This window comes from Fopius arisanus, unplaced genomic scaffold, assembly GCF_000806365.1.
Source record: "Fopius arisanus strain USDA-PBARC FA_bdor unplaced genomic scaffold, ASM80636v1 scaffold00115, whole genome shotgun sequence".
Lineage (NCBI taxonomy): Eukaryota > Metazoa > Arthropoda > Insecta > Hymenoptera > Braconidae > Fopius > Fopius arisanus.
In genome coordinates, this window is record NW_011887854.1 from 273,141 (window position 1) to 299,301 (window position 26,161).

At 41.4% G+C, this 26,161-nt stretch overlaps 1 protein-coding gene across 3 annotated transcripts in view; it reads right to left on the reverse strand.

Annotated features, from left to right (window-relative positions):
- LOC105271642 (Ecdysone-induced protein E74) overlaps positions 1 to 26,161 on the reverse strand; it is a 76,016-nt gene that overhangs the window by 2,685 nt on the left and 47,170 nt on the right. For 2 of the 3 annotated variants that reach the window (XM_011313326.1, XM_011313325.1), the window contains exons 5-7: positions 9,489 to 9,725; positions 8,431 to 8,598; positions 8,098 to 8,337 (exon numbers count right to left, since the gene is read on the reverse strand). In XM_011313326.1, coding sequence (XP_011311628.1) covers positions 8,098 to 8,337; positions 8,431 to 8,598; positions 9,489 to 9,725 — 645 coding nt within the window. Of the gene's footprint in view, positions 1 to 8,097; positions 8,338 to 8,430; positions 8,599 to 9,488; positions 9,726 to 17,779; positions 19,047 to 26,161 lie in introns of those variants that run through there. The other variant, XM_011313327.1, reaches the window with a different exon arrangement.

The following is a 26,161-nucleotide window of genomic DNA, read 5'->3' on the forward strand; positions in this document are numbered from 1 at the left end:
AAAAGCATTTAAAAAAATTCACTCAACAAGAGAGAAACGAATCAGTATGTATACCCAGGAATACAAGGCGGCTGTAGTGGGGATGAGTGCCGCCTGGCAGTATGATAGAGGACTGACCCGAGCCAAGGTTGCAACGGGTGACGCCATCCCTCCACCTCATCCACCCCCTCACCACCAACTTCTAGTGCATAATAGCAAGAGAGCGCTAACTAAACTCCGGGGTCGGACGCTAAACTGAGAACTCGGATGTCGTATATTCATCTTCCGTCTCAATTCAACTTAAGTATCTTCCCCCACCCTCTGACCATCCCGACAGATTTTCAAAGTCACCGAAAAATGTCATCCGAAATATTCACCATCTACTTCACAATATGCAAGTTATTTTTAACCTGGAAAATAACCATAAAACCGATCGATGGGAATTAAAAATATATTTTGAGATATTGAAGTGACGGGAATTTTTGATTTCGTGGATTTTAGAAACTTATATCAATTTTGATTTTAATATATTTGTGATGGAGGTCACGGTAAGATGTTGTTTTCAGAATGAGAAAGATGCAACGGATCTCGGTACTAGGTTAGAGTAACCGTAAGTTGACGAGTATGACTATCCGCTAGATGAGTCAATCGTAGACCCGTTGTCTAGGAGTGTAGATAGTGGTGGGGATAAACAGACTCTGTGGCTTCACTGACCTATACCAACTAGTGCTCGAGTCGAGGCTATCGTCTAGGTTTGTGCTAGAGAGAGAACGACTATTTACACTGATTATTTACCGTCGGACTGTTGCCGAAGAGAACAATAACTAGAAGTATCGATTATCAATGCAACGATCGATCATCGATTGAATTCACTTCCTGATAATCGCAGGTTTGAGGGTGCGTTTAACATCTAGGAAGAGACCAATAGTTAAAAATATACGGGAAGGGGCGGGGCGTCGGTACCGAAGTGGTCCGAGAACGAACGAGAGTGAAGTGGTGGCATCAGTATCTAAAGAGAACGGAGAATACATAAATTTCGAGTGAGAAGAGACGGAGGGGGTGTCTCGTTTATTTTTCGAGAATTTCGCACTAGTCTCGCGGCCGGAAGTACAAGTATAGCGAGAAGGGGGGCAGTGGAGGCAAAAACGAAATGGTGAGAGGGGGAGGATGGAGTGGGGATTCCAGGGACATGGTGATCGTGACGGCTAGAGGTAGAAATGGGTTGGAGGAACCAAAAAAAAAAGGGAAAATAAAGGAACTGGGAAGGAGAATGAGAGAGGCTGGAGAGGCACTGATGGTACGTGAAATAGAAGGGATAACAACATGTGGAGGTAATTCTGGTGTGTGTGTGCGCGGATAATTGGCAGAGGGAGGAAATATCGAGGATATTTGTATAGATGGGATCTTCTGGGGTCTGTAAGATTGACCAAACAAAGGAAATTCAATGATTCTGAAGCGGAAGGATCAAATTGTTGAAGTTAATTCTGACTTAACTCTGATTTATACAAATCATCCGGGAAGCTATTTGATTTTTTGAAGATTGAGAGGTAGTGGGATTAAGCTGAGGGTGAGAATTGTCAATTTTTATCGTATTGTCCAGGGGTTGACTTGAGGATAGCTCAGCTGAATAAGTAAAAGGATAAATAGTTGGTGCGTATCGAAGTTGCGTACGTGAGTGCATAGAGTTGGATAAAGATGGTCTTGGCTGGAATAAGGAGAGGCAGAGGGAGAGGGCGGAATTGGACGGGGCAAACTGAGAGAAGGGGAGAGTTGACCTTCAGCTGCGCCGGGAAAGTCAGGCAGTCACTGACCGACAGACTAACTTAACTGCTCTATCCTTCTCGTCTCTCTCCTCTACCCCTTGTTTCGTATATTCCATCCATTCGCAACTGCTAGTCCGATGCACCAAGAAAACCAGGCCTGTCAGGCAACCCTCTCTCTTCTTCCGTCTCGCACGCACACGAGAGTAACAATTTTATGTATAAATGTGAGGGTATTCTTTTTAGAGAATGTATTCTTTTTACTTATGCTTGTTCTTTATCATCAGACCCTTTCGTCCTTACTGTGTCGTCCACCTCGCTCTTGGCTTTTCGTTTCATCCCGAGGTTCTCTATTTTGCCGAGATTATTTTTTTTTTTCGTCTTGCTCTTCCTCATCAGGGAATTCAAGACGGGATCCTGACTCGTTAGGAATTTTTATCTCGTTTGTCCTCGTTTCATAAACGAGTTATCAGGCTTGGATGATTGCTCTCGGTTATTAATTACGGTATTGTCTAATGTTTGGAATTATTTGGTATCAGAAATATTCATAAAAAATATTATTCGACGCATGTGCAACTGAATTTTTTAGCTCGTTGATTGGTAGCCCTTGGCATCGCCTCAGGGCACAAACTTCACGCTCGTTAATAACTCGTCACACTTGTGTCGAAATATGCTATTACTCTTCAGTATATAGTTTTTCACGATTCCCTGTGAATGACTCTCGAAATTGCGAGCGAAAAAACAACTGGTTTTTAAACGAAGAATTTACATGAAATTTACCAAATAAATAATTGGCAACTATGATTTTCACCAAGTGTAGATGTAACTGTTACCGAGCATGAAGAAAAAATGTTTCACGAGTGTTGCGTTTTTTTTTTGTTCGTTTGAGTTCGAGAATTGAATCTGTTTTGGTTCACGGTGTCACATTCGCGAGAGCTATGAAAATTCCGAATGATTCATTTCCGGTTTGTCATTACTTCCTGCTAACGTGTACATAAAAATCCAGAGGGATGGGTCGCGAGTAGACGAAGGTGAAGAGGGGATGTCTGATTGGTGTGAGTGAGAGGATTCTAAATATACAGCATTACAGAGCGAGTTAATCGGGGCGAGCTATATCCGCGTATAAATGAGCCTTCTCGTCTGAATAAGGGCCAGATCCCCTGGACGGGACTCTCGTGGTTAATTGTAGCTAGAAGAACAAAGAACTTTATTCGGAATTCTCCTCTGGTACTAACTGTTGATTTTGTCGTGACTGCGCACGCACGGGATCCGTTGCTGTCCTAGACCTAGACCCAGTGGGAGCCTAGCCTAGACCCGATGGATAGTGGGGCGAAAGGGTAATGGGACCTCCATTAATCGGTGGAGGGAGGAGCACTGGGTGTCTGGTCGATTGGTGACTCGCAACTCGCTAACTTCAGGGAGAAAGTGAATGTGGATATGTCACATGAGGAAGGGGTTACGCGCTCCTCACAGCTGTATTTTTTTGCGGTGAACTGAATTTTAAATAGTCGAAGAACAAAGAAATTCCACTAAAGCATTCGTCTACACGTCGAGACAGCGACCGCTGAATTTTACCATCAACGTTATTAGAATTACATTCTGCCAAAGACATTTATTTCGCCATTTCTATTAATTACGAATTGAAATTTTTCTACTTCTCAATTACTTCACACCTGATTTTCACGTGATTCTCTCGAATACCTCTAAAAATCTTGAAAATAAATTAAGTCAATTCTGAATCTGCTTCTCCCCTCAAAACTTCAAGTCAGCAAACCCTGAAATTTCAATTTCCTCTAGCAGTCATAACAATCCCCACTCATCAACCCCGTCAACATCTCGAGACAATTCCCCAATTAAAACCGAGTCAAGCCGTCAAAAAAAAAAAAAATGCAATAACAATCTACAACAAAGGAAAACGGTACCCGGAATAAAGCCCCAGAAAGAAACTTAACGACAGACGGTATTTTGGCATCGCGGAAGGGGTTTCCGATGGAGTTGGGTGGGGGTAGGAAGGGAGAGTGAGAGTTGGTGCAACACTCCGATGGCTGCTGGATTGCTTCTGGTGGCTGCGTGTGGCTGCACACACTCTCATTTCTGCACGATGCGCCCCCTCTGGCCCCCCCCATGCTCCCTCCCGCCAGGAGGGGGAAGAGGGGGGTCTGATGGAGGGCAGAAAGGGGCATCAGGGGGGAGCAACCACACGCCAGAATAGGAACGCCTGGGTGCAGTGGGGTAGAGGGAGTCAGACGGGGTGAATTGCCGGCGACAAGGTCACCGTCTATACCTCTTCTGCTAAACCGGCAATGCCTTCGCGCATTATAACTCGCCTCGGCACACTCTCTAGCCCCGAATGCGCCGTCGCATCCACTGTGTTTTAATACACATACAACCGAGGGGGGAGAAGGGAGGAGGGGGAGGGGTTGAGGGGGAATTTCTATATACACATCCGTGTCCAGTCCCCCGACGCCGAGGAATTGTGGTGTGTGCGTCATGAGGCGTATAATGGAACGAGGAAAGTGACACTCAGCGGTTGGAGCGATGGAATTTTGGTGATTACGGGGGTCTAAGTGGAATGCTGAATTTTTTGGGAATAATATTTACCATTGAATTGGAAGATTTGGTTTTTACAGGATTTTTTTATTTTGAAATGGGGTAGGGGTGGATTTTTGATGGATTGTGGAATCATTGGGGATTTGGAATGATGGGGCAGGGGTGGGGGTGGGGGTTTGTTCTTTTAGATGCGGAAATTTGGACGAGATAAATGCAAAATTGTTTTTACATCGGGCAACGCGAGATGTGGGGGGAGGGGATTCCTGGATTTTTTTGGGGAAATAATGGGGAGGGGTATTTTGCGGATGAAGGGAGAATATCATTTTTTGGTGGGTGGGAATTATTTTTTTTTCTTTTTTGCGGGTCGTTTGGAGGTTTTCTGGGATTTTATGGAAAAGTGGGAGTGAGGGGTGAGGGGTGAGGGGTGAGTGGTGAGTGGTGAGGGATGAGGGAGGAAGAGGAAAGGAGAAGGAAGAGGGAGGTTTTAATGGTGAGGAGTTGGGGATAGGGTTGTTGGGTGGATGTGAGAAATTGTTGGAAATTTGCCCTCGGTTGAGAACCATTTAAACTCAGTGTTGCACACAGGCGCAACACAGCTATGCATTTTTGCCCGGCGGCTGAGGCGAGTGGTGGAAACACTCGTGCATCCACACAGCAACACAGAGACTTAGGCCTGATAATGTGTACAAATATACAATACGACGATATACGATCGTGGCAGGGGCAGAGACCCAGGAAGGACGCGTTGGCGCGTCTGACTAGCCGACGGCAGACCTCACTTTCGTTATTAAATGATATTTATTTTCATTGTTTCGTACTGCCGGTTTGCGCAGAGATTAAGAGAGAATGGATGACAATAGAATAGTTTATGATAGATTTGAGATTAATTGAAATATGTATTTTGACGATTTATGCATTTTATTTTCTTCTAAAAACAAAAACCGTGAAAATAAGACTGTCTGCCAACTGAATAACGGAATCTTCGAGTAGTTTATATTTATGTAGATGCCGAGGCTTTAAATTCACGGGGGTGGAAATAGATGCGCGGTAAATACACGAAAATACTTTTCAACGCCAAGTGCCAAGAGGTAGAAATTAAAAATTCAGGAATAAAGTTGATTTTGATTGTTTCAAGATTTTCCACTGAGTTTTCAATGAATATCTCCGGACCTAGAGGAGCTAGGGGAATTTTCATGGGGAACTTTTTGTAGCTCTCCCCCAGCCTTACAAAAAAGGTCCTCTTGAGAATTTCACAATTCCCACAGGTCGAGCGATATTTATAGAAAACTGGAAAGTCCAGGTTTATATTCAATTAACTCAACTGCATAATTCCGCGCTTGGATTTTCGCTCGATATCTCCGAATGTAAGCGAGATATGGGGAAGACTTGTTGAACCTTTTTTAAAGCTCATGAAATTTCCCACAAAAAATGTCCCAACGAAATTTACCTAGCCGATAGAGATCCCGAGACAGGGCTGAAAGTTCACTCCCCACGTCAATGAACCTGTCACATGCCACCCTTCACACGACAATAAAAGCCCCCAGAACATGACCTTTGCATTCACCATCACGAATCAGGCGAGTGGAATGGAGATACCAGACAGAGAAAGAGAATAGGCCACGCCCTATCACGCCTAGTCGACCTAGACCTAGACCCGGTCTAGCTAAACGTCAAGAGTGATCTCTTATTTTTACTCATCCCTCGTCATCGTTTCGCGTACAACTCTAGTACTACAACTAAATAAAATCACAAATATCACGTTTGTAAGAATAGGATCGAAACACTCATTTGCCACAGCTATTCCGGGTGATTGTTGGCATAGTTCGGTATTTTAAAAATAACAGTTCGGTTGAAGGGGAGAATGTCTTGATCTAGGGTAACCGGGCCATCGGTGCTAACGTTTGTTTATTCTTCCCACATTTTTTTTTCTCTCTTTTCCTCTGAGGACGAAAAAATATGGAACGTGCCAAGAAGTAGTTTGCGATGGCAAATAGCTAGGAAAAAAAATTCATACTGCATGGACAGTTGCAATTTCGAAATAATTGAATAATCTTTTAAATGCCCCATTCTCTCGATTTTTTTTAGTGATTGAAATCTGCATGTGAATTAACTTTCAGAAGTTGTAGTTAAAGTTGTTGAATCACTGATAAAAATTATACTTAATTATGAGAAAAAATCAACTGCATAATAAATGCTCCTTTGAAAATGGTTTAGTTAGCAAAAATAATTTTAGCAATTACAATGAAACTAATTTGCTAAAAGTTGTTCGTGCTGTCTGCATGCGTAATTTTCTTTCCAGCCATAGGGTAAAGGAATCGATAATTCATGTCACAGTTATCCACGATAAATGAATACCGCTGAGGTATCGGCTTACGATATGTCGAACGTAACGAAAGTGAAATTTTACGAGAGAAAAAAAAAATAATGGAAAATATAATTGCGCAATAATTTCGTGACACTGAGACCCACGTCAAGACGCACCCATCGAATTACCCACCGCGATATTGAATGAAACGAGTTCAATGATTTCATTTTATTTAGGTGTGTTATTTGTTTTTGATGATGATTGATAGTGACGAAATGATTGGAATTCGACAGGTTAAATTTTCCACGAGTCTCAGGTCACAGCGTGAGATTACCCCAGTGGGTTGAGGCATTCGTTGGTATCCGCAATGGGAACACGGCGGTAGCGGGGCGTCCCTTGGTTCTGTAGTTACCAAATCGCGGTGGCGCAATATTTTGCTTATTCACGTTCGATTATACAATCCGGCACACTTTTACTTGCGGCCCGCTTCCACGTTCGGTTAGCACAGCTTCTTTAAAATTATTTTTTTCACCGTAAGTTTTCGATTTATCTCACCGATCTCTGATCATTTCACCCTAATTTTTCTATAGATCGGAAAATACTGTCTTACATCGACCCGATTTTATTCCTACCGCCGTGCAAACTAGACTGGAAAAATATCGACAGGTGATACTAACCACGATACGACCAGAGAATTGAAAAAAAAAAATAATTACTCCAGCTACTATGATTCCTATCAATTTGTTGCATCTCGAGATGACTTCGACCCATTGAAAACCTTGCAAACGATATTTTTCACAACGATTGAAAGAGAAATCGAGTAGATAGTGAAAAAAAGGGGAGAGCAATCATCTCTGGGTATGAGTGAGGGGAATAGTTACTGGAAAATAAAAAGTGCATTGGGAAGGAAACGAGTGAGCCCGAGCGAGGCAGAAGAAGCCGAGGGAAGTGAATCTGGGACGACGTGCCAGAGAGTGGCAACTGGGTCACGAGCGAACGGCCGGCTGACGACGCTACACCGTCTACTGTCAACCGATTGATATTTTTACACGGAGATAAGTGCCCGCGAATTTCAAGTCAACCCGTGGAAAACGCAATTCGAAAAACAATCTCGTTCGAACAAAAGCGAAAATTGATTATATTCGATTATCGATATCTCGGTAATGGCTGAGTGAAATTTCTCGATTCTACTCTCAACTGCGAGAGTTTTCTCTAAGCCGCAAAATAACACCCGACTAGTCTAAATCGCGTCGTTCGTGTAGGTGATACCGATTCAGAAAATTATTGAATCAAAGGGGGGGGCTCAGCCCCCTCGCTTTAATATTTCGTGGTAAATTAAGACATACTATCAATTCCTTCCTATCACTATTTTCATTTACGATTACGATTTATAATCCATTTTTTTCTAATACTATCGCGGGTAAGGGGGGCGATAGGGGGGGGGGGCTCAGCTCCTGGTCGCACAACTGTCAAAAATATAAATGCAATGTGATAAAAACTTACGCGTCGGCGGCTGACGATAATGCAGATGCTGAAGACTTTGGGCTTGATGATGATGATGATGGTGATGTGGTGGTCCCATTGTTGACGGCATATTGTGGCTACTATGTGGATGATGAGGTGAGCCACCTCTGTGTGGATGATACTGGGAGTTGTGGTGCTGATGGGGATGATACGACTGTGGCAAGAATCCTGTGGAGGACGGATAAACCCCAGGGCTGTGGCATGCCGATCTGCCAATAGCTATTTTATAAAGAATTGAAAAGAAAAAAAAAAGAAGAAATTACATCAATAAATTCAATCTGTAATATTCAAATTGAAATTGGTAATACTCACCTGATGGCAGATGAGAGTGATGAGAGGCGAGATTCGATTGGATCGATGAGTTTGGGTTGAGTCTCGCTTTGAGCAAAAGATTAGCGTCCTCATTACCACCCGACGATGTACTAGACTCTACGTCACTAACACCACTGTCGGCAGGACTCGCTGGCAGTGAACCACTCCCTAAACAACGTGTTAACATAACAATCAGCATGATAAAAATAAAAAAGAGTAATTGTCAACTTAAAAGCCTCTAACGACTTGTCCAAATCCCCTGAAATTTGACTCATCACGTGCATCACTCGAAAGACCATCAATCAATCCACCACCAGCCAAACAATTACCATCAATTTATCAATTCTCGAGTCGTCGCATCTAAAAATAGCTGAACCCATCGAAAAGGTGTGTGAAATATTTTTAAACATCACGTACACCCACCCTAATCTCACAATCTCCCGACACATCCCGTCCGCTCATTTCTTTTGAGTTTCTCATTACCCCACCACCAAATGCTCATCACGGAGTGAGAGTAAAGGAAATAGGGATATTTGTCCCTAAAAACAACGATTTGTTGAAATAATGTTAGACTGAACGATGGTGGCAAAGGGGGAGACAGTATGACATCCCGAGTTGGTGGTGGTGGATACATTGAAAAGAGAAGGCAAGGGGGCTCGCAATTTCAAGGCACGAGACGGCGTAACGAGTTTTTTTTCGCGTGGCTACTCAATTAAACCTATCTTTATGCAAGGGGCGAAGGTCATCCAGTCATTTGGTATGCACATTGACAGTCTTCCCACGGTCAACAGTCTACATAACCGTCTTAAACCTGTCTGCAGAAAGGCTTTCATCAGTTGCTTTGCATGATTGCTGTTTGGGTGAGGGCATTCAATCGAAAGGGTTATGGATATTCCATTGAAATTACCTCATGACCTAGGCCCTGTTCATTAGCAACACTCGTTGATAAATTTCTAGCTACCTTTATGCAGACAGGATCAGACAATTCTGATAACAAGCCAAGACAATGCCCTAACGACAATTCAACTCAGGCTGAAAGAGATAATGCATATATTCACCTGGCGTACTATTGGCTATTCCATTTGAGCTGTACGGTGGCTGTCCAAGCTGTCCATGACTCGACAGATGTCTCCCATAGCCACTCTGAACGCCAAGATGCTGTTGAGGATGTTGGGACAATATTCCGTGAAGTAATCTAGCCCCTGTTGTGCTGCCAGGTTCGGCTTTCACTGTTGCCAGACCCAACGACTCCTTATCTCCATTCGTATCGTGTGGCTGGACCTCCCGCGTGTCCACTGCAACATGAAAGTATTTAAAATATTGACAATTAAATGTCTGTACCAGGAACAATATGTTATTTAGTATTTCTTTCATAATTTGTATCTCATGTTTAATGCATGCTCTGCTCAAAGGGCATAACCGAAGATTCCCACAAGTTGAATACAAACGGTCGAAATTACTCAACAAGGGAAAAAGAAACCGTGAAATAAAATGAGAATTGAAAAGCACGAGTTCCTGTCGCTCTAACACGCGCAATAACATGGGGATATGTACGGCAATTGGTTGGCTGGTGTGTCGAGAGGAAGTGAAAGCCGCGGGTAGACTCTCCTTGACCCACTGCAACGTTTCTACCTTCCTTTCAGGCACATGCCTAGTGCCACCGTCAGGTTCATTAAGCAATTTCACGAGGCTCGATAAACCGTGGAAGGGAAAATCGTTTGAGGGGAAAATCCAAGACTTAGTAATAAACTACAGGGGACAGGACATTATAACTTGGCTTCCTTAACTTGGAGAATTTGCTATGCCTCAACCAGCAGGTCATATCTATTTATTGCTGTGTCATTCACTTGACCTGCTCGAGACGTCTTAAATCATCATCAATATTTCAATGAATGAGCATGATGGACACGTCTTTCCGGTACTTCGGGAAATTTTTTTACTGGACAAATCACATTCGTAATTGATCGCTCATTTTGACGCCATCTCAAATGCCTTCAAATCATCGGTAGAAAAATAACTTCGAAGAATATCGAACGCCGGAATTGCTGTTCGAGGAAAGGAACAAGCGAACTTTGAAAATTTGGGATTCGTCAGGAAGTTTAGAAGAAGGCAACTAGAAGACCAGACCGAACAACTCAATCGAATATTCATAGAAAGGGAGCAAAGGGAACATCTTGGATAGACCAAGTGCTTTCAAGTGTCTCCCATATCGGGTGAAACACCGATAATCGATTCCCCCAAGCGAATAACAACGGCTTCTTCGCTTGTCTGACGAGAGATATTTCCAGTCTCGGATTAAATCACGACATGGAATTTTCTAAAGTCGTCGATGTGATGGAATCATCATTATTTCACACCAAACGATATTGATCGGTTATATTTCGGTGTCTCATAGTCATCGATGGTCTGAACTGTCTCTCCAATCTCATCGATTATTCAAATAAACCCGTGGGAGACAATCGAATTCTTCAGATATTGAAAACAAAATTCACGAGTTTATGAATTCCTCATGAAGAATCGATTCGTTTTGTTCAAATTGCATTTACCGGAAAATAGAAAGTTTTGAATAAACTGTCAAGAATCGAGAGGCTACTATCACTTTCCCGACGCGTGATGACAGCCCTAAAAGGGGTGCATTTTAGATGGTTTCCGACGTTTTCGTTCGCTCATTTCTCTTTTTCCATATTTCTCTCATTTTTTTTTTATTTCACGTTCAACAGACGCCGACCCACACGTATTGTCAGTTGAATTTGATGTGTATGAAACTTCGACAGAGGCGTAATAACAACGTACGTCATGCAAAAAAAGCTGTCATGCTCTGTATTTTATATCAAGTGCACCTGGTGTTTTTCGCAAAGGATAATGCACAGAGGGGGATGGACTTCTCTCTTCCTGGGCCCTAATAATGATGGTTTAACGTTTTTCAATTAGTTTTTTGAGGTTAAAGTGAGTTTGGGGCTCATTGTTCTTGTCAATGAATTCGTTAATGTCGGTTTGACAATTGGTGGAGTAAAAACAGTTAACGTACTTTATTTTTCAACGGATGTCCAATGGCGGAAACGATTACGAGAATTACGCGGTATTTTAGCCTGCTGTTTTCAGGTGATAATAAGGTGGATTTGAAGGGGCTTTTTTTTCGGTGAAAAAGGCTAACCTTGAGTGACCTTGATTCACGGTGCGAGAGGGAGATGGATAGTAGGAGGTGTGGGTGGGCGTCTAGCCGCATCGACCGAAGCGTTCCTATTTCAAACTCACCACCGGGAGTTTCAATTCTAGCGGCTCATATTTGTCCTCGTCTCAAAGACAGAGTCTTCCGTCTTTACGATGAAGCAATTTCAATGACTCAAAATATTTATTCAACATTGAAATTCCGGGGGAGGAATTGCACCGGGAATTCCATCGAGCACTAACTGTCAAAAATTTGGTTTTCATGATTCATTGACACCGATCGCCGTTTCAGAAAGTCCATTATCATTATGTTATAATTACACCATTCAACTCGGAACTTAATCGGGAAGTCTAATGATAATTGAGCATTAATCAGTGCTCTAGGAAATCAACACCAAATTTTTTAGTCTTTTCAATATTGATCTGAGGTTTTCCGCGGTTTACACAATTTCTTTCAAAAGTGTTAGATAATGTTGTCTTGTGATTGCATAAATTAGTGAGATAATTAAGGGTCGAGTGGTTGTATTGATGAGAGGGAAAGTTATCAATATAATATTGCCCATGGGAAAATATTTTGGGATATTGTGGTGGCAAACATCTGCTGCATTTAGTACGTAAGGTCAGCGCCGGACCACGCAACTTTCTCCGTGTACACACGCGAGTGCATTGCATAACGGTAACGAGACTCTCTCTTTCTATGTGACATCACACGATCGCACACTTGTGGTGCCCGGTGGGTCATAAACGTACCTGTACCGGAATAATAAAATGAGGGGGAGGCGGAACGGGGGGAAATTTTCGCGAGGTGATAAGTGGCGGCGATCGGTCGAGAGGGTGATTTGTTTTTTCTCCTTTTGTCCCGGGACCTTGAAACAATGAGTTTTGCGTTATCGGGAGATAAAGCGTGACATGAATTCATGCATGAGACTCACGTGACCCACTTCCGGTTGACGAAATCGAGAGTGGGCTCGTTCGAGAGGGAATTTTTCAGCGCACGCGCACGCACCCATGCAGCAGCAATCATTTCTGCACGTTGGATTCAGATAAAAAAAAAAATATTTAGCTCTGAGAATTCACGTTTCGCATATTTTTAAATAATAATTGTTGATGATAATTATTATTATTTGATGTTTGATCTTGAATTGATAAAGAATCTTGGCATTAAAATTCCGCGAGCGTGGGTTTCTGAAAATTCCGGAAACTTCTACCGGTTAACGTAGATTTAATGGTTTCCGATTGATTTCTGGGAATTTAGAAACAGCAGCGGGAATTCACGATGTGGAATTGGAAATTCTGAGAAGTCGTGGGTCCCAGAAACCCAAAGAAAAAAAAAATTCAGGTCAATGATGTCAGCCGTGTAAAAAGTGAAAATAATGAACTCAAATCCAAGGGCATCCCCCATCAGGGGTATTTCCCACATCAGGTAAAATTTCCCCTACCTGAGGAAAGACGAGAAAATGTTCCAGTACATCCAAGAAATTCGTCCCTGACCTATTTTCAAGACGTATGAATTGCGCCCCCGTGAAGCCCGTCGAAACGTCGCCGGGGCGTCCATTGTCGTTCGTACACGACAGGAAAGAAATAAAAAGATGAATATAGAGAAAAATAAAGGAGGACAGTGTATACAAAGCATAAATACGCGGTATGCGACCTCGTACGCCCACTTCCTCCGAAGCGAAAGCGAGAGAAACAACGGATTGATGAACAAGAAAATTATTTCATCGATTTTTTTCTCACGCTTTTGCATTTTTTTTTTTCAAAATGAAGTGACGTAACCCACATGTACAATATCTAATATATCAAACATAACACGTTAACCATTTAATCTAAATAAATTGCGTCGAATTTTCCACAGGAAAGAGCTCTAACCCACTTGATCTCAAATCGAATGAAAACAATAACCCGCGCGTTTCAATCGCCCTCAATTATCTCCTCAACAATTAACCCGAGAAAAAAGCACGTCAAATATTTTTTATAGACATAAAAATTCCCCACCTAAAGTTCCTTATCACTGTGTCCCGTAAAAGCCACCCCGACGAAGATAACGGCTGTGAGAGTTGGTCGATCGCATCGGGTCAGAACCCCAAAAATTCATAAACCGAAAAATTCAAAGTTAAAGATGAGAAAAGAGAAAAGTGAAAACGTGTCAAGGACGAGTGATACCTCACGAAAGAACGAGTAACTAGTATTGCGCCATTTGCCACTGGTGAGAATAAAAAAGGAAACGCGATGAATAAATGATACGGTAGAGACAAATCGGGAAAACAGTGGGACACCGAATTCATCGGATTGTGAGACCGGAAGAGACCGGTGATGACGTAAGAGAGCGGAGTGGGAGATATCTCGGTTAGGAGACGATGGGAAAGGGAAAATATTCTCGTGGCTCAGAGAGGCATGCGGACCGATGCAATGCACCTAGTCGGTGGTTATAATAGATCGGGTTAGATCTAGCGTAGGCACTACGCCTAGCCTACAACGCGATTTACTATGTAGGTCAGGGCTGATGCATTGAGCGCTCACCATCGCGCTTCCTCTTATAACTACATGCACGGCTCATCGTCCGGCGCTTACCGATTATAACAATGAGGGGACGATATTAAAAGCCAGACGATATCGGAAATTTTTGATTTTTAAGACTTCCAGGATTTTCCTGGTCTACCATATATAGGCCAAATTGACGTTTTTTCATTTTTATGGAAAACTTGTTATGGGGTTGAAAATATAACGTATGGGCTTTGTCATTATTTAATGAATCACGAAGTTGCTAGGTGGTGCGAATATTTTTCTGCGTTTTTCTGAAGTTTTAAAAGGAATCACTGAATTGTAAGAAAATGGTGGACGATAAGTGAGCGATTCTGAAATTTTGAAAATTGTGAATTTTTGCTATCGGTTGGTGTCGACTTTAATTTGAGAATTTGGAAAATCTCAGGTCAACCCCTTGTGAAGAATTAAGTTGAGACTTGAAAATATCAATTCAAATTGAGATAAAAAATCTCATGTTGAAGAGACCGATTTGAAATAAAAAATTAATGTCCTGACCTCAACTCACTTAATTTTTATTGGATTTTTTCCACACATCGTAATCTTGCCTCATCCGTCCCAGAAAAATGCGATATCATTTTCGAAGAATTATTTGAAGACCTGATAACTACTGAAATTAAAACTGCAAATAATGGATTTGTCCAGCGATTCTACTTCGATTAAATCAGTGGATCGTAATTGAGATCTTTGATATCTAATTGCTGATCGAATGTTTGATGTTCTTGATCAAATATTTTCGCGATTCTCGACTCAACTTCAATGTTCCTCCACCCCCGCATTTTCAAAAAATTGTATAACCAAAAAATCTCGAAACGTTAATCACAAAAAAAATCATGTTTTTTCCCTTCAATTTTTTTTTTCATACAATTCACGTACCGTCGGTGATCGCAAGAACGGTTCACCCCAATTTCCCATCACCAATGACTGCTGGTAATTTTTTTTCACCCTCACTTCAACTACCCCCTGCCCTTCCATTCAATCTTCCAAACGATTGAGATTACCGGAAAATAGGGTGTACCGAATGGTAGAGGAAGAATAAACTCGTCCCAGGCAAAAGGTGAAAAATTCATTGAACGTTTTCTTCTGATATAAAAGATGGGAGTGTGTCGTAGAGGGCGAAAGTTCCAGTTTCACATAGTCATGGAAGGATAATGCATCAGCTGAGCGCTGACGGAAGTAAAAGCTAGTTAAATATGTATTTGAGGATTGGATTTATTTTACACGGAGAAATCTAATGAGGGGATGTCATTTTCAATCTAGAAATTGTTATGATTTCATCAACACGCCCTTTCCGTTTGGAAAACCCAAAAAAATTAATGCCTGAAATTATGGGCCATTTTTAATTGAAATTTTGAAGGAGAAGGGGGTGACGCTGCCACGAGCGGGGGGGCAATGAGGAATGGAATATAATCAAAAAATCCCCGACAAACGAAAACTGATTGAAATATGCTACAGGCCAGACAGGAAGTTGGTCCTTCCTTCCTCGACGGGCCGATATCCTGAATCACAATGAGCGGTCGCAACGATTCCACGAATTGTTACTATGTAAATACGAAAGAAAATGGCTAATGATCCATTGGAAAGAGACAAAGACAAAATGATAAATTCCGAGAGTGATTTTGTCTGTTCTTTTTTCGGAAAATTATTTTCGCTCGATTTTTTAAATTTTGGGTGCAAATTATGATGAAAAATTTCACTTCCGTGAATTCATTCGGATGCAATGCACGGAGAATTAGATAAAAGGAAGTGGAAAACCCGGAAGTCGATGGGCTGATGGGTTTTGCTGTCATAAATATGGATCTGTTAGATGGTTTCGATGCCGAGAGGCTGAACACCTGTGGATGACTCCAACTGAGGGACAAAAGGGCCTGAGGCCAACGGTAGCGACCGATCGGTTCAGTCATAAATACTGATGTCACCGAAAATAAAGGGTTTTCCACAATTTTCACTATTTGTCAAAAATTATCCACGAGAATTGGCCGTTATTGGAAAAATTCATTCAAAAAATTCCCGTTCCATTCCTCACAAGGGAAATTTCCGCGGAATTCTCGGAGGATTTTCTCAATGAAAATTCGGAAAGAAAATTCATACTGGAAAAATTCGCGGACACGGAAATTTCAGGTCGATTATTCGGTGGAATTTGTGAACAGATAATTTGATAGTTAAGATCAATTTTGATTTTGAAAATTCGGATAAATTGGAATTTTGGGCTTTCTGTTACTGAAAATAAATTTTACTTGAATTTCCCGGTGAGAAGGGACGACTGAGGGTGAAAGTTGAAATATTGGATAAAAGGTTTTGACTGTGACTAAAATGAAAAATGAGAGGCTTTTGAAAACGCAGAACGGAAAACTTTCCCTATTAGCCCTCGAACTGTCGAAATTTTCGAGCTTTTCCAAGACTTCTGTAAAATTTCTAAAAGAAAATTGAACTCAATGGGATAAATTTTCTTTTCTGCCAATCAAAAGATAAAATAACGAACAACTCAAATTAAAATAGCAGTAAAAGTAGAAATTTCATGATTCTGTAAAAATGATTATTTTTTCTATAGACATTTCACTGAAATTCTACAGCGCAATGAATTATTAATAAAATATTATCCCGCAACAGAAAACCAATAAGATATTGGATAAGCTATCGGATCAAGAGAAAACCGCGAAAAATTTTTGAACTCGTGAGTTCGTAATTTATTGGATAATTTAGTGATAGATATTTGTCACCGCGTGAATAATAATAATTGAAATGCCCAACAGTATCGATCTGAGATTATATTTCTTATCGCCAGAATACGTAATTGTTCTTCCTCAATCAAAATTTATTATGTCAATCTGAATATCAGTTGTGCGGAGATAATCGAGTGAGTGGTTTAATTGTCGAGGAAAAAAACATCAATTATTAACGGCGATAAGAAACTATTTCTTCTTCCTTTTTATTTACAATTTTGCATGTCGATTGTGGTGTCGCCTCGACAACGTTTAAAGTAACGAAATTATTTGTTGAGAATTGTCGAGGGAATTTGTGAAGGAGGACAAGCTGAGGCCGTCGTATGTTGAACGGTTGCGAATTCAGGCGAGAGAGCGTTTAAGTGCGTAATTCGACCGATAAAAAAAAATTACGCAATAGCCACTACCCGAAGGTCGTCACCGCCGAATATGTGAACGATGTCGCGTTGGTGTCGGCTCTAATGAGTCGAGAATCGATTTTATATTTTCAATTCTACCGAATTTTCAGAAAATATTTCGAGAAATTCCACCCATTTCTATTAATATTCGTGGAATAATTGAACAGAAATTGACAGGTTTCACGTATTTTTGGAAGTGGAACGGAAACACAATAAAAAATTCTCGAAGTTTCCAGGAATTTCCCAGTGAGATTACCTTCTGGAAATTTTTTAGACTTACGATCGAATTACTTTGAATTCTCGTAATTTTCATGGAATAATATTCATAAAATTCCTGGAATTCCCGGGAATTCCCCGCGATTGCGGTTCGTAATCGACAAGAATTCCTAGAGTTATAAAAAAGAATTTTGGTGTCCAGTGAATTCCCGTGAATTCTCGTGGAACGATCGAAGCGGGAGCTGCCAAAATGTCAAATTCATCGTTTCAAAAAATTGTTCTCTCTCAAAAAATGAAACTCACAGTATCGTCTCATAAGATTTTTCTTGTAGGGTTTAGTTCCGGGAGGTCTTCCCCTGCTCCTGCCATCCTTCCTATTATTATCTGAGCAGGAGTCATCGGAGTCCTCGGAGCAAGTTCTGTCCTCCACCTGGGAGTACTCAGACGTTGTGACGAGTTCCCGAAGCCGTAGGGCAGAGTAATCCTCGAGTTCCTTGTGTGCCTCATCTCTTTCGATGGAGTTCTCCTCTCGCGAGAGTTCCGGATAATCGCCCACCCGGACGCTGAGATCGAGCGGCTGATCCTCGAGCATTTTACTAAAATCCCTTAGTCCCCAGTCCCTACTCTCCCATAATCCCCTCAATTTCCAATTCCACTTCGATCTTCTCAATTAAACAATCACCGATCATTTCTCTCACTATCACTCAATAATAATTCAATAATAATCAATAATAATTCGTTCTAGTCTTCACTGATCACCGCACAATCAACCATTAATTAACGAATCACTAGTTTGAAACAAACAAATTTTTCAATATTCCCCCAGTTCCTGTCCACAAGACAATCACCGATTAATTAACAGAATCGGAGTGATTTTTTCTTCAGAATTATTTATCACTCCCGGCATTAATTAAATTGATTAATCATTAATTAAACAATCACTGGGTTAGAATGAGTAATTTTTGCCAAGACTTTCCACACAGTTCCTGTCCACAAGACGATTAATAAATAAACTATTTTATTTTTTAAACCAATTTTTATCTTGGAACTGTCGCCCTCAGCGGTTCACCCTCGACTGTCGTGTTTACGTTTATCCCCGACTGAACGTGGACCGGGTTGAATAGGGGAAACCGACGGGGGTTATATCCCCAGGGGTGGGGGGCAATGAGGTGGGGGAGGGCGCCGGTGGCACACTGACTGACTCCTCAGATCCGCTATGGTGTCCTCTTCCTGAATTCCACTGGGCCAATTCCTGAATTCCTCTTTTCCTGTTCTCCAACTTTCACCCAATTTTTCTAGATTCTCTCCATGAAATTTTTCACACCACCATTTTCCCCGGAGTTCCCCGGAGTTCCTCGATTCTCTAAGAACTCCGCACTATTCCAGAGACACAGAGTTCATGGGATTGGAACTTCGCGATGATTTGACGTTCTGGAGTTCCTCGTGCTTGTGGAACTCTGGTCGGAGTTCTGGGAGATTTTTTTTTTTTTTTTGAGCTGCGGTTTTGATGGCGGAACTCGGGGCGGATGGTTTTAAATCCACGGGCGCTCACTCACTCACTAACATGAACGCTCGCCGGTGGCACACTGACTGACTCGGCCGACGATTGCTTGGGTTAGGCCCCGCTAAGTCCAGTGAGCGCGGGGATTCGTTAACGTTTCCAGAGGAACTCTTTCTCGTTTAGTTGCGGGCGCGCGCGCCTCAACCGCCACTCGCTCTCTCAGCGTTATATTGGTGGGGAGGGATAGTGGTGGGTGAAACCGAGAGTTTTTGGATCACTAGGGTATACTGAGACTAAAAATTTTACCCAAATTTTTGCACAACGGAATTCACCGTCAATTTTACAGAGATATTTCGCGAGTTCTAATAATTTTATGGAAATTCAGAGATAATTGAAATTTATTTATACGTTTCGCAAAATTTATTTCAAAATCTCGTTTTCCTGTTGTGGGAATTATAACCATTTTTTTTTTTTGAATAATTATCGAATATGTAGTGGGACTTCTACTTGCTGGAAGTCGGGGAGTCTTATCGCAAATTTAATTATCAGGGAATTCCGCGATTTTTTTTATGATAAGAGACTATTTTTTGGTATTAAGTACATCTTCTGAATTTTTTTTAGTATCGTGAAATCGTTGGTTTTCACTTCGCGGAGATCGGAGACTCGTCGTGGTTCATCGTGGGGGGATTTCAGGGGAGGGATCGCCGTCGCGACGTCTTGAGCCTACCGCAACAAGCATCTACGTGTCTTGACGCTGAATTTTTCGAAGTTTGTTAAAACTGAGATTAAAAAGTTAATCACCGAATATTACGCGAGGTGGACTAAAAAAAAATTGCACAAAGAAATCTTCCAATTGCAATAATTCGAGATCGGCTGAGTGGAATTCACCGGGATTTCTTTATTCCGAATCGATTTTTCAAGTTTTTTAAAATGGGCGCAATTAGTTTAAATCGTATGATTAGATCTCGAAATATCGAAGAATCAACGAAAATGTTTGCACAATGGAAATATCTTTAGAGTTCCATAACTTGGGAAGTGTTTTGTTGTGGATTTTTAATGCAATTATTCATCCCAGAATAGATAAATGGTAGGAAATAATAAATTAAATGTTCTATAGACCATATGGGAGGTTTTTTTCAGCACATTCAACTGTCGCGGAACTCCACACGTAACAAATCGTACGAATTGTATGGGTTATCGCTGACCCCCCTCCCGCGTTATCGGTCGACTATCTTTCTCATGCGATAAACTGAGTGTATGTAAAGGCCTAGAGTACGTCCCAACACGTTTTAGCGTAAGTATTGCAGAGTTTACATGTCTCTGTATCAATTTGATTGCGAGCGAAATCACCAGCCGAAGGATTTACCGAGACAAGTGGTGGGTGAACACGGAATTTTACAATCTTGAAATTTTTTCTTTCAATTTTTAATAGTCGCAGCTAGAGGTTATACGTTGAGAATTTATTTATATTAATTCATTTTTCCGGATATCTCAATTTTTCAATTGTTGTTTAGAATCATTACGCTCAACCGATATCGACAGCATTTCTATTTTTCTTTTCTCTGACGTGTCTCGGTAAGGGAAACGTGTCGAGGAAAAGTGCGCGTTAGTCTCGGCCTGAATCGCCAGCTAATACTCTTCCTTCTCTTTCAAATAAAACTCTCGACTCCAGTTGAGTTCCTTTCTCGCGGAATAAATCCTCGCTGCGTCACGTCAACACTCGAGCGAAACATCAACATCAATTCAATCATCAATGGGTCTTTTGTCCCCCGAAATTACTCCAAAATTCCGTCAATTTCGTATTTTATCATTCACTGCATTTTCGACCTGAATACTAGCTCATCTCGATAACCATTGATTTTAGAGAAAAAAGTCGTATGTCATTTTTGTAGAGAATTCAATCTTCTTGAATAAATGTGGAATACATTTTTTTTGTAGACCCTCTAGATTTGGAGATAATTACCAAATGAAAACCATGAATTTTTAAAGCTCGACGAATTAATTTTTTTATATGGAAATCAATTGAAATTCCAATGGAATTGAATAAATTTTGAAAAAATTGATGAAATTTCGAAGAACAATGAAAATCGATATTCAAGAAATCGATTGATTCTCCTAATCACTGATGGAATTCATTTGAATTTCCGCCAATTACGTGTGCCCCAAATGCATTAATTATCCCCCGACAAAATAGTGAATTGGCCTAGTGGATGTATTCTCTCTACCGAAGGAACAATTTACTTTCCTAAGGCAGTGAAATCCCGAGTCTTTCCGGTGCGGCATCAAATCGGGGGAAGCCATCGGACAATTATTTTTCACCGCAGCAGAAAGTGAAGAGTTTTTGTGTATATATAGACACTGTTTAAAGATAGATGAAGAGAGAGAGAGAGAAAAAAATGAGGTGGAGACCGACGCGTAAATGCGGTTTGTTTCCCAGCGAAACAAACCGACGTACGAGGTGTCGGAAATTCTCGTGATGGTGCATAACTCGGTGCATCGGTGCCTTCGCACGGCTTTCCAAGGGCACGAAGAAGAAACCCCCTTTGGCGGTGTACGTCCGCGAGAACCGGAAAGATTCCCCCGATCTGCTACTTCCAAGGTCCCTCCGCACCACCAAGTCACAACTTAATGTACATTTTGTTGAGAAACAAAATTCAAGTTTTCAACGATCAAATTGAAATTCAAATTTTCAGCGGAATAGGGGGGAGATACGACTTTTTCGTTTGAAACTTTTTTGTAGATCTAGGGTGGCTCTCCAAAAAAGGTCCCCATCAGAATTTTCAAATCCCCATGAATTCGGAGATACACCCAAAAACAATCTGATTTGAAAAGTTTTTCTTTTTAGATTTTTGAATTTTCTGTTTTTTTAGGATACCCCAGAACTTTTGCAAGATATCAAAATTTTTTGCTCTTTCTTTTTTGTACCTCTCGAAATTCTCCGCAAAAAACGTTTCATCCAAAAAAGACGTATGTCTCATCAATACCGAGCTATCGACCAATAAACTCAAATATGCCAATCCCCCATGAAAAACTAAAATCTCCTAAACCAAAACCTCGAACTTTAAATATTTTAACAGAAAAAAATAAATAAATAAAATACCCATATAATCCCCGCAAATGACATACGATAAAATCTATTTTCCGATGGGGGTCACGGCCATCCATAAAGGAAATCCCCAAAAGTAACTCAATCCCATCAAGAGAGACAATGTCCTCCCTATCACATTCCCCTTATCACCTCCTCACTTTTCACTGCCTCTCCCCCGCCCTCCCCCCACTATCTCTGGGCCACTGTGACGACTCTCACGAGCCCCCCTCGTCCCCCATTAAAACAGAAAAAAAAAAGTAGAAAAAAAAAAACTGCACATGAGTGCAGTAGTATCGGTGCAAAAAGCGCGTGTTACAGAAATGTGTAAGTGGGAATCGGCGTCAGTTCCATGTGCATCGCCCTGGCGACTGCAAAAAGGGGGAAGTAGGAGAGTCAGCATGCACCAGGTGGGGGGGTAAAGGGGGGGGTTTTGAGAGGGGGAACGGATGGACGGGAGGTGCAGCGAACTCTCCCAAGGCCTAAACTTCCCCCTCATTCCTACCTCACTTCATCGTCTCAGCCACTCATCGACCGACTCTAAGCCAACCCCCTCCCACCCTCCCTTCACCACCCATCCCCCTATTTCTTCTTCCCCCTTTTGGACAACAAGCCGTCCAGCGCCTGTAACTGCACACGACCATCTACATTGTGGATATGACCAACTTTATCTCTTGAAAATTTTTTCATGTGTAACTGCAGGATGCATTCTGGTGGAACTTTGAAAAAATTGGGGGTACTGGAGGTTTTGGGGGGATTATCGGGGGTCGGAATGGAACATAAATTTATAGTTTGAGAGATATTTCGAGAAATATATACGAGTAGGCAGACCTTTGAGGATTAGTCTGAGAAGGGGTGAAGTTAAGCCTTTAACAAGTCTCTAATTAATGAATTTGAATTAAACCTTTTGAAGGTCTCAACTTGGGACCTAGGCTAGACCCGTAAAATCTCAAATTAAGTACTTAGTGAGTCTCAAATTAATACCTCCAGAAATCCCAAATTAACGCACAGTTATAGAGCTGATTCATTTCGAATTACTTTAAAAAACGCATTAAAAAAAAAAATAAAGCCCGAATTTAGTGAATAGGACTGGAGGTGGCAAATGAACAAGTTTGTTCCCGGGGCAGACGACCGTTCGAGGACAGATTCCAGTCTATTCCGCTCTCTCTCCCTCGATGATGCGGGGAGAGCGTCAAGCTATCGGGTACCACCTCTTTGTCCTGCTGAAGACGATGGACTCGCCATTTTCTTTTTTTTTTTTTAACCCCCAGGGGGGCTCACGATCGATCACAAATCGCGGATTTTTATTAGGCATTTGCTGCTATCGTCGATTGATGTTTGTTGAATGTGTCTTTTCATGGTTTCGTGGAAACTCGCGGAAGGCCATCGGCTCGGGGAACTCGCGTATTCCTTTCTCATCCTTGAGGAGTGCCTTTCTTACTTCCCGTCACGCTCAGAATTGCAATGCACGAGAAAGAAGTGGGGGATGGTATTAATGCGTGTGAAAATTTGTTTTTTGCATCCATTAGGTGAATTTTATGCGCGAGGCCATTCGGTTTAAGTAATTCGAAGGGTTGTAATTCAATAGTTGCTCATTACCGCAAGAAACTATTAATTATCCTGACGAAAATCATTACCAGGAGGAGTGGAGGGGGGAAAAGCAACGGAGATGTAGAGGGTAACAGGTGGATACAGCGAGCAGTTGAGTTTACGCTGAGTATCTCGAAATCTGAGAGAGATGGCAATATTTTTGTGAGAACCTTTTTTGTAGATATTGGGTCATTCTATAAGAGAGGTTCTTAGAAAAATTGCGCTATCTCTGTTGGATTAAGAGATATTCCTGGAAAAGACGACTAGGGAAATCGACTTGTTACCCTTCAACTCTACGGTACTGATTTAATTCACACATGTACCCACCCAATTGCAATTGTACGGTATCACGCGATGACAGAGTGCGGATCAGTGGCAACACGTATTGGGAATCCATCGCGAGTTGATTCGTATTGATAATGTGCAACCATGCACACATACGGGAATACGCGCACTAGCGCACGTCTAGCCATGGCCTAGATAAGCCAATACAAATGCAAACGGTGGATATATATTTTTTTTTTCCTATACTTGATGTTGAATCGCGTGTGGGGATTTTATTCACGAGTTTCCAACGCATGACAAACGGTGAAAAATTGGACGATTGACGGTATTTACGGAATTGACGACGTCTCGATGTTTATTTGATTGTTAAATTAGGTTTTGATTTGATTGAGATTTACGAGATCTTTTTATCGGTCGTCGAGGAGACGTTTACGTCGGTGACGATTTTAACGGCTTTTATCATGTTGTAGAAATGGAAAAATTTGGGAATGAGTTGGAGGGAAATCTGGGATTTTTCATGAGGGATTTCTCCGGATTGGCCAAGTGAAAATTGACGATTTTTATTTGATTTTGAAGGGGATTTTCAGGGGTTTAAAATGAAATTTTCCGCGGGGAAATCGCATCGGTGGAACTGAAAATTTTCAGGAGTTGAACATCACTTCAATCATCTCGAATGGAAGTAGATTAATGGAAAAAATGGCAGTGCCACTATTTTCACGAAAAACATTCACCCGCAAAAAGGAAAATATAATAATTGTTCTAAAAAACCGTTCGACTGGGGAAATTCAGTGCATATTTATACATGGCTCCTGCCTCTTACCGCTTTATTTTTATGGCTAATTGGGGTATAATAATGCACACCGCAATTTCTCAAGTGAAATGAAAGAATAGGAAAACGTATCGACGAGATTCCACGTGAGAAGGGATTGCGTGAATTCATCAAGAGCCAACAGTGAAAACCCATTCCTCCTCCCAATTTCGTCCCCTCCCCAATTCTCTTTCCTCCGGCAATTTTTTTTTTCTCACCTCACGACCATGAAAACACCCGACTCCCTCCTTTCCCTGAAAAGATTCCTAAAACCGGTGTTCAGCAAACTCTCTATTTTTCCATTTAAAATTCTCCCAGAATTTCCCCTTTTCCCATTGACAAATTCGATTTCATCACGCCTCATTTCATTAAATTACTCAATTAACAGGCGATCTGACCGAAAAACATACAGAACCATTTTCATAGGAAATTTTCAGCCCCCCAAAAAATATCTTTCCACCATTTCCCATATTTTCACTCCCCAACGAGATAATCGCGAAAAACACAACGTTTCCCAGGAAAATCGTCATTAAGCGAAAAATTAAAGTAATTACCGGGGTTAAAAATATGGATTAATCCACCGAAAAGTCTGTTTGAACTCGGGTATTATCCCTCCCACCTCCAGCGCATGCGCCTGACGCCTGATGCACGTGGTAATTGCAAGTGTGTCAAGGCGCGACCTGAATTTTCCTACTCTTTAGCCAGTCTCACCAATACCCCCCCCAAACAACACGCGTACGTGCATTTTACCATTAAAGTTTTCCCTGCATTACATCTACTTGCCCCCCCCCCCTTCCTCCCACCTCTCCCCACCCCTTTTACTAATAGAATTCTCACGAGTGGTTTGACGTGCACCGGGAGACTAGAAGAGGTAGTCAATAAAAATAGCGAAAAGCCCGTCGAAAGCAATCCCTCCTCGTCATCTTTTGCTGCCTCGTTACACCGATAAACTTCGGTATTCACTCCAGTCCCCAACGATTATATATTCCCCCTCATCATAATTATTGTCATTTAATTATCACTTAACAATTTTTTATAATTTTTTTCTTTGTGATTTGTCCTCATGCACATGAAAATTCCATCGATTAGCGAATGGAAATGAAAAAAGACATTTTTTCAGTGATTAATGATTATTTAATTAGTAATTAGGTAATTGAATTATTGATTCAGTCTGAGATAATTATTGATATGTGATTATTAATTGAGAATTATTATGATGGAACCGATTTTTGGAAATTGAAATTTGAAAATTGATAGTTTTATAGATGTGTAAGTTTGTGGGGGAATTTTTCATTATTTTTTGGTGGAGGGGTGGATATTTGAATACGTTGATTGGGATTGGGTGGGTCTAGACGAAAAATAGGGGTTGGTATTGATTTAAAAAATAAATTCGTGCGTAGGTGGCTGCTGACCTAC